Source organism: Dendrobates tinctorius, unplaced genomic scaffold, assembly GCF_039654945.1.
Source record: "Dendrobates tinctorius isolate UK_male_01 unplaced genomic scaffold, ASM3965494v1 ptg000019l, whole genome shotgun sequence".
NCBI lineage: Eukaryota > Metazoa > Chordata > Amphibia > Anura > Dendrobatidae > Dendrobates > Dendrobates tinctorius.
In genome coordinates, this window is record NW_027361687.1 from 49,708,776 (window position 1) to 49,717,563 (window position 8,788).

At 44.6% G+C, this 8,788-nt stretch overlaps 1 protein-coding gene across 5 annotated transcripts; it reads left to right on the top strand.

The window, feature by feature from the left end:
- Nucleotides 1–3,829: 3,829 nt before the first annotated feature.
- On the top strand, nt 3,830–6,972 carry LOC141082933 (uncharacterized). 5 transcript variants are annotated; one of them, XM_073567000.1, is made up of 6 exons: nt 3,830–4,984; nt 5,062–5,133; nt 5,248–5,331; nt 5,422–5,635; nt 5,728–5,890; nt 6,008–6,972. In XM_073567000.1, the coding sequence occupies exons 3-6, from the start codon at nt 5,309–5,311 to the stop codon at nt 6,058–6,060; spliced, it is 453 nt and encodes a 150-aa protein (XP_073423101.1). In that variant the 5' UTR covers nt 3,830–4,984; nt 5,062–5,133; nt 5,248–5,308; the 3' UTR covers nt 6,061–6,972. The 5 variants fall into 5 exon arrangements, with proteins under 5 accessions (XP_073423101.1, XP_073423098.1, XP_073423100.1 ...); XM_073566997.1 differs by having other exon boundaries at nt 3,857–4,984; nt 5,248–5,635; nt 6,008–6,969; XM_073566999.1 differs by having other exon boundaries at nt 3,857–4,830; nt 4,903–4,984; nt 5,062–5,635; nt 6,008–6,969.
- The last annotated feature ends 1,816 nt before the right edge of the window (nt 6,973–8,788 follow it).

Sequence of the window (8,788 nt, forward strand, 5' to 3'; positions counted from 1 at the left end):
GCACGAAAGCGCAAAAATGCGCAAAACCATGCGCACATCATGTAAAATATAGGTGCGCATGCGCACTGGTGCGCCCGATGCGCTGCGCACAAAAGCGCTAATGTGAAACCAGCCTTAGTGCAGAGGTTAGTCATTTGCAGAGCACAGCAGTCGGTTAGGCCGATAGACAGAAATGAGGGAGGACATGTAGGGGGGCTGCACTGTGGAGAGCTTTGTGGGTGAGAACAAGTACTTTGAATTGGATCCTATAATGAATGGGCAACCAATGCAAGGACTGGGGAAGAGCGAACACGTCCGAGTACCGATTAGCCAGATAGATGACCCTGACTGCTGCATTAAGTATGGACTGGAGAGGGGAAAGTCGAGTAACGGGGAGGCATACACCGAGGGCTGAGCGCACAGGACCTGTGATGAGGTCACAGGAGGGGAACAATCAGGGGTCACATGATCAGGGGCCTCGGATCATGTGACCCCTGACTCCTCCCCTCCTGTGACCTCATCACAGGTCCTGTGCCACAGAAGAGAACAGCCAAGCGACGTGATTGCAGGCTGTGAGAGGCTGCGGTGGGTCTCTGGGAGGGCGAGGATGGGGTCGGTGCATGGGAGAGGCATGCAGCTTATCTCCCTGCAGTGTGGGAAAAATAGATTCCTGGGTGGGACAGCGAGTGGGTGGGGCAAAAAAGGGACTGTCCCGCAGATTCCGGGATGGTTGGGAGCTATGGTTGTATAACGTACACTCAGTGTGCAAAGTTTTATTTGTCAGATGTTTGGTCGCTATTCTCATCTGAAACATCGCGTGGATAAATAAGTGACTCTTGGCCAGTTGAGTCTTTTAGCTGTGTTCTGTCCCCACATGAGGTGAATGGAGAGGTGGTTGATTGGGGCTGAGAGAGATTCCTACCTCCGTTTCCTCAATGCAGAGCAGACAGGACCGATGCTGTCCAGCGTCAGGAGAGATGATGCATACCGGGGATTGTGCAATCCAGACTTGTTTATTTGTAAATCTGAACATACAGCGTACAATCGGTAATACAGTACTCCTCCAGAAATGCAGATGTAAACAAAGTGTGATAGAGAACAGCAAAGAGAAGAGTGGTCGAAAACTGATGCCTTTCTCAGCTCGGTACAACGGTATCTCTCCCACTGAAACTAAAATGACATGGCTGCTAGGAGGAAAAGGTGACCCTTGAACCGGAAGTGGAACGCACACCCATAAGAATTAAATAATTACATGCTGCTATACAGAAAAGGGCCATTAGATGGCAGCAGAGTGACATGTAGGAATGGTACTATGCTTAACATGAAAAATACAATACATAGAAAACTGAAGAGCATAACTTACACAGAACAGCACAAGCTGTTTGAATGATGTTACATGTGCTCACTTGTCAGATATCTGGATAATGTGAACTGAGGCGATACAGTGTAAGGCCTCTTTCACACTTCAGTTTTTTGCCATCAGTCAAAATCCGCCAAAATTTGAAAATGGCGGATCCGCTTTTCTTGTTGCGGATCCGCCATTTTCCCCCCATTGGGATACATTAGTGGCGGATTTTGACGGATGGTCGTCCGTTGCGTCCGTTATTCGGCGGATCCGCAAAATTCCTTGCGGATTCTGTCTGAGGGGGACGGAGCATGTAACGTTTTTTTCGACGTCAAAATGGCGGATGACGGTGGATCCGCCGTCATCCGCCATGCAGTAGAATGGGCGCCTATGGGCGGCGGATCCGCCGGGATCCGCGATTTTGCGGAATCCGCCGGCAGGATCCGCAAAATCGCACTGCGCATGCCCAGAAAAAAAGATACTTTTCCAGACAGTCCCAAAACTATATAAGATGGGCTAATTGGGCCCAGACATGCAGTAGCAGCCAGACAGCAAGCCAGCCAGACAGCAAGCAAGCCATCCACCCACCAAGCCTGCAGCCACACAGCTATCAAGAGGCCTGCCAGTACCAGCTACCAAGTGTGAGTATACCTATGACATTTCTGTGTGTATGGCCTGCTAGTGTGTAGCGTGTGTGTGTGTGGTCTGCGAGTGTTGCATGTCTGTTGTTTTTTTTATATTTTTTTTTCTGTTGCTTGTGTACTGCATTTTATTTTCATACAACTGTAATTATATTGTATTTTTTATGCTGTGATTGCTGCGATTGAGTGGTGTATGGTATGTGGTGTAATTGGGCCCAGACAATCCGGCACCAGCAACACTGAAGACTCCAAGCAAGATATCCAACTGCAGCCTGCCTGATCTTCTGTCTGCACAGCTGCAAGTCTACCACCTGCAAGACCCCTGGAGCGTGTGTGTGTGTGTGGCCAGTGTGTGTAATGCATTTTTATTTTTTTTTCCATTTTTTTTTTTTTTCTGTTGCATGTGTACTGCTTTTTATTTTCATACAACTGTAATTATATTGTATTTTTTATGCTGTGATTGCTGCGATTGAGTGGTGTATGGTATGTGGTGTAATTGGGCCCAGACAATCCGGCACCAGCAACACTGAAGACTCCAAGCAAGCAAGATATCCGACTCCAGCCTGCCTGACAGAAGATTCAACTAGAGCTATAAAACCTGTCTGCCCAGCTGCAAGTCTACCACCTGCAAGACCCCTGGAGCGTGCGTGTGTGTGTGTGTGTGTGTGTGTGTGTGTGTGTGTGTGTGTGTGTGTGTGTGTGTGTGTGTGTGTGTGTGTGTGTGGCCTGTGTGTAATGCATTTTTTTTTTTTTTCTGTTGCATGTGTACTGCTTTTTATTTTCATACAACTTTAATATTGTATTTCTTGCTGTGATTGTGTGGTGTAAGGCTGGTTTCATATTTGCACTTTATAGCGCAGTGATAACCTGCACACGTCCGCCACTAATCCCCGTCCCATCTGGTCATCACCGCCTACTAGCACACATGGACGCTTGCGATCTGCACACCCTATCTTTAGTATGGGGTGCGCAGATTGCAAGCATTCATGTGCGCTAGTAGGTGGGGATTAGTGGCGGACGTGTGCAGGAAATTGCTGCGCTATAAAGTGCAAATGTGAAACCGTATTGTATGGTGTTATTGGGCCCAGACATCTACATCAAACACCAGCCTGACTGTATCAGTCAGGCTGGTGTTTGATGTAGATGTCTGGGCCCAATAACACCACATACAATACCATTTAGGCCGGTTTCACATTTGCACTTTATAGCGCAGCGATTTCCTGCACACGTCCACCGCAATTACCGTCCCATCCGGTCATCCCCGCCTACTACCGCACATGAACGCTTGCGATCTGCGCACCCTATCTTTATCATAGGGTGCGCAGATGGTGCGCTGGCAGGATTTTACCGTGTGCTGCGCACTTTTGAAGGTGTGCCCTTGTGCGCCAAACGCAGCATGTTGCATTTTGGCGCGCACGGCACACCTTCAAAAGTGCGCAGCACACGGTAAAATCCTGCCAGCGCACCATCTGCGCACCCTATGATAAAGATAGGGTGCGCAGATCGCAAGTGTTCATGTGCGGTAGTAGGCGGGGATTAGTGGTGGACGTGTGCAGGCCATTGCTGCGCTATAAAGTGCAAATGTGAAACCGGCCTAACTGGTATTGTATGTGGTGTTATTGGGCCCAGACATCTGGCAACAGCCACACTGAAGACACCGAACCAGACATCAAACACCAGCCTGACTGATAGAATTTCAAACTCCGCTGCAAATCTTCCACCTGCAAGACACCTGGAGTGTGTGTTATGCGTGTTTGTGGTTTTTTTTAAATATTTTAATTTTGTAATGTATCTGTTGTAAATTTGCGTTTTTTTATTTTTCATTTATTGTGGTATTTAAAATAAAGAGCAGAGTAGCTCCTATTTGTTGGAAAAAAAAATAATAAAAAAAAATAAATAAATTGTTTTGAAAAAATCTCCTTTGTATCATTTTAAAAAAGGTAAAATTAAGTTACCATACAGGTAATTAAAATTTTTTGGTATACAAGTGTGGTTAAAAGTGAGATTGCAACATACCATGAAAAAATGGGTATACACAGCTGAGTTTTTCAGGGAATTCAAAAACATGCAAACACAGTGGGTATAAACACCTTCAATCACTGGTTACACTCTGTTGAGAGTTTCAGGGAATGCAAACACTGGTATACACAGCAATTACACACCTTCAATCACTGGTTACACTCGGTGAGACCTTTAATCACTGGTTACACTCTCGGTGAGAGTTTCAGGGAATGCAAACTGGTATACACAGCAATTACACACCTTCAATTACTGGTTACACTCAGTTACAAAACACAAAGTGGGTTTACACAAAATATTACACACCTTCAATCACTGGTTACACTCTGAGATAAGGGAATGTAGACATGCAAACACTTAAAATTGCGTATAATTAGTTTCAGGGAATTACACATACAAAATGTTTTTTTTTTTTTTTTTTAAACTTTCATATCATTTTCTTTCAGTTCACACAATGAAGCGCCACCATACAAGCAGAAGACATGGCCAGCCCAACCGCAGCAGGGATGGAGAACGCAGCAGAGATTCAGACTGCAGCAGGGATCAACAACGCAGCAGAGATGACCGGTCAGACCGCAGCAGAAACAGTAACCCTGACTGCAGCAGAGAGGAACAGCCACACCGCGGCGTACAGGCAACCATTAGTTTCCCTGTAAGTATAAAGACCTGAAAGCTTATTATGATCCTCTGTATAGTAGCTTAAAGAGTGTCTTTATACTTGCAGATCACTTCAAGCACTACCAGCAAGGCCGCAGCAGAGAGGGTCGCAGCAGAGAGGGCCAGCCAGACCGCAACAGAGACTGCCAGCCAGGCCGAAGCAGAGACTGCCAGCCAAACATTTTCCCTGTAAGTATAAACGCCTGAAAGCTTATTATGATACTTTGTATAGTAGCTTAACAAGTGTGTTTATACTTGCAGATCAGTTCAGGAAGCAACGCAGCTGCCCCAAGCCGTAATGTCTTCTCCTGAAAGCTCCCCCTCACATCATCAGCGAGCTGAGGTAAAAAAAATTTTGTTTTTTTTTATTTAAAATAATTTTTTTGGGGTTAAAAACACTATCCTATTATGTTTTAACAGGAAGCTGATTCAGAGGAGCTTCCAGGAGGAGACGTGCAGGGTGGAGAGACACACGGAGGGGGTGCGCAGATTGTAAGTTTAGCACATACACAGATACATAATGCTACACCCAACACAAACATTCATCACAGTGCACACACCATAACTACGCATCCATCCAAACAAAATTTTTTTTTTTTCCCACAGTCTTAAGAATCCGGTGCCCGCACTAGAGTGACTCCCAGGACATCCCAGGGTCGTCAAGGTGATGCCTCTGGTGGTCGGCAAAAGGTAAGTAACCCTATTTGGATAATTGTTTAAATGAACATCATGTGTTTGAATATAATGTAATTTTTTGCTTTTTGTTTTTTATCTTCACAGGTTTCACAGCGTGCTCCCCGCAGACATCAGGAGGAGGGTGTCTTTATTGATACCGATGACCTCATCCGTGAGGTGGAAATCCGGGAGCCGCTGTCGAACATGGCAAACCGTCTTCACGCCGACCAACCAACCACCCGACGGCTCTGGGATGAAGTCTGTTCTTCAGTTATTGACAACTGGGAGGAACTCAATGCGAGGACCAGGGATTTTGTGCGTAAGTATTACAACTTCAGTAACTTATATTTCCAGCATGTGAAGTGTTGAATACTAAACCTTTTTTTTTTTTTTTTTTTTTTTGCTTCACAGGTGACAGGGTTATCACACGGTGGTGGTCGCTCCGGGATCGCTTCAAGAGGGACTACAACAAAGAGATTCAGACCCCGAGTGGATCGTCGGGAGGACGCCGGGGACCCCAGTACAAAAACTACAAAGCCCTGGCGTTCCTGCGATCTACAATGGTGTGCAGAAGGTAAATATTCCCCAAACAATTCCTGTAGTAGAAATGTTTAACCAATTTTTTTTTCAGCAGACTTAAATTAAATATCAATATTTTTAATATACATTTTTTTTTCTCTTTTTTTTTTAGCACCATCTGCAGCACTCGGGAGTCGGCATCAGAATTGCGTCCCTCTGGAGTGATCCCTAGTGAGACCGCCCCCGGTGACCACATCGAGGTATCCCACCCCTCTGTACCTACCCTCTTGTCTCATCCCTCTATCCCCTCCACCAGCACTGGAGCAGCAGGGCAGACTTCATCACATGAAGCTGCTGGTGACGACTTGTTCCCTGTTCCCCACCCCTCAGACACTGCCGCAACATCTCGACCAACTTTTGGTTCTGGCCGGCAGCGTCTGAGGAGTCAGGAAAGGATGACCTTGTCTGACTGTTTGAGTCTAAAGTCAACTGTTCAACACGGTCTCCACACTTATGGACAACGGTTATCTTCTGGGTTGACCATGATCAATCAAAGTATCATGGAACTCAGAAGATACATGGAACAGATGAATTTAGAATCAAACCAGACACCGAGACATACCTTTTTTCAATCTGTTGTCCGGCAAATGGAAGGTTTAAGTACTCACCAGCAGATGCGTGTGATGCAAGCCTGTCAGAATGCTCTAGTGGAAGTGCTTGCTGAAGCATCTCATCCTCCCCCTGTCTATCCTTCCACAGTCCATCCTTCCCCCGTCCATCCTTCCACCACCATCCATCACACAGAAGTCCCTCCTCCTACCACTCCCTCTCCTTTCTCTAGTTCCCCATTCCATTCTTCCCAGTACCTACCTTCCCCATTGCATTATACCCCAATGCCCTCACCATACCCACCCCCACATACACCTTCAATGTACCCACAAACCTCATCTGTCCATCCACTCCCGTCCCAACCACATGTGTTAAACCCCCCTTCCACTTCTGGTCCTCACCAACTCCCTCCCCAGTCCTCTACCCCCCCTCGATGTGGTCAACCCTGTTAACCCCTCCAATACTATCTCCACCCAACATTATCACCACACTCTGTGATGTTTTCTTAAAAAAAATAAATAAATAAAAAATAAAAAAAGGTAATATATACCAAGAAAAAGTTACAAAAAGTAATATATACCAAAAAAAAATTACAAAAAAGGTAATATATACCAAAAAAAAAAAAAAAAAATTACAATATTACAAATTCAGAAATAAACTGTTTTTTTTTTTTCAAAAAACTTTGTGTTGTTTCTTTTTTGCTTCTTTTGAAATATTCAAATTACACCAGTGGTGCAAAAGGTAAACACAACACTTGGTAACACAACACACAACAATATTTCACAGTACACCGGTGGTGTACAAGGTACAAAAAAACACTTGGTAGCACAACATTTGGTACCATTTCAAAGTGTGAAACGCTTGGTACACAACACTTGGTAAAATTTCAAAGTGTCACATTTTACACTTGGTACATTTGTAAGTGCAAAACAACACTTGGTAAAACTTTATGCTTGGTACCCAACAATTTGTACCCAACAATTGGTAACACTAGTAAAACTTTATGCTTGGTACCCAACAATTGGTAACACTGGTAAAACTTGGTAACACTCGTAAAACTTTATGCTTGGTACCTAACAATTGGTAACACTGGTAAAGTGTAAAACTTGAAGAAAAAAAAAAAGGTAAACCAAATCACATGGTAAAACAATGCTTGGGAAATCCAAACACTTGGTAACATTTCAGTTAAAAAAAAAAAAAAAAAAATTACTCACAATTGGTATAGAAAATTATATCATGTCATCTTGCCAGTCCACTTGTCCCTCTGGGGTCACAAAATAGTCTGCAAAGGTGTCCCTGATTCTTGCCACTGATCCAGTACACCGAAAAGTTTGTTGGTCATAATCCCACAAGGTGGTTCCAGACAGATTATCATCGATGGAAACTGGTTCCTTTGAAAGGACAAAATTGTGCAGGATTACACAGGCCTTCGCCACCTCATCCACAGTCTCTGTTTTCATTTTCATGGCTGTTAACAGGACTCTCCATTTGGCAGTTAAAATTCCAAACGCACACTCCACAACTCTGTACGCTCTGGTTAACCGATAGTTATAGATTCTTTTCCGGTGTGTTAATCCACGACTACCATATGGTTTGAGTAGGTGTTTAGAAAGCTGAAAAGCATCGTCGCCAACGCACACAAAAGGCATTGGTGGGCCTGTTGTTCCAGGGAGTGGTCTTGGAGGTGGGAAGTCAAAATTGTCTCCATACAAGCGACGGCCCATGGTGGACATCTTGAATACCTGAGAGTCATTAGAACGACCGTATGCACCAATGTCCACGGCAATGAATTTGCAGTTTGCATCCGAAATGGCCATCAGCACAATAGAAAAGTATTTCTTATAGTTGTAAAACTGTGAACCAGATCCCATAGGTTTCACAATCCTGATATGCTTGCCATCCACGGCACCGATGCAGTTTGGAAACTGGCAGATTTCTTGAAACTTCTCTGCAATCTCCAGCCACCTCTCCTGTGTTGGCTCTGGAATGTATTCCTCCTGTAGAGAATCCCATAATGCCCTGCAGGTCTGTTGTACAATTCCAGCAATAGTTGAAATCCCAATCCGGAACTGCAAATGGAGGGAGGTGAAGGATTCTCCAGTTGCCAGGAATCTGTTAAAAAAAATTGAAACAGTAAAATTAATACAAACTACAAGCCATAACATAACAATAAAATCCTGCAGAATCAGAAACATTTTAAAATTTAGATAACTTACCGAAGGGTCACCATCAAACGCTCCGCCGGTGATATAGAAAACCGCATTTGTGTGTCCCTTCTCCGGATTTGTTCTCCAACACGATCCACCAATATCTCAAAGAATTCCAGCCTCATGCGCACGTAGTT

What these genes read in the sequence shown, in the direction of transcription:
- LOC141082933 (XM_073566996.1), top strand. Translation starts at nt 5,521, where the DNA reads ATGGCAAACCGTCTTCACGCCGACCAACCAACCACCCGACGGCTCTGG. An exon ending in GAGGACCAGGGATTTTGTGC is followed by an intron (nt 5,636 to 5,727) that starts GTAAGTATTACA and finishes TTTGCTTCACAG; the next exon opens with GTGACAGGGTTATCACACGG. An exon ending in TCTACAATGGTGTGCAGAAG is followed by an intron (nt 5,891 to 6,007) that starts GTAAATATTCCC and finishes TTTTTTTTTTAG; the next exon opens with CACCATCTGCAGCACTCGGG.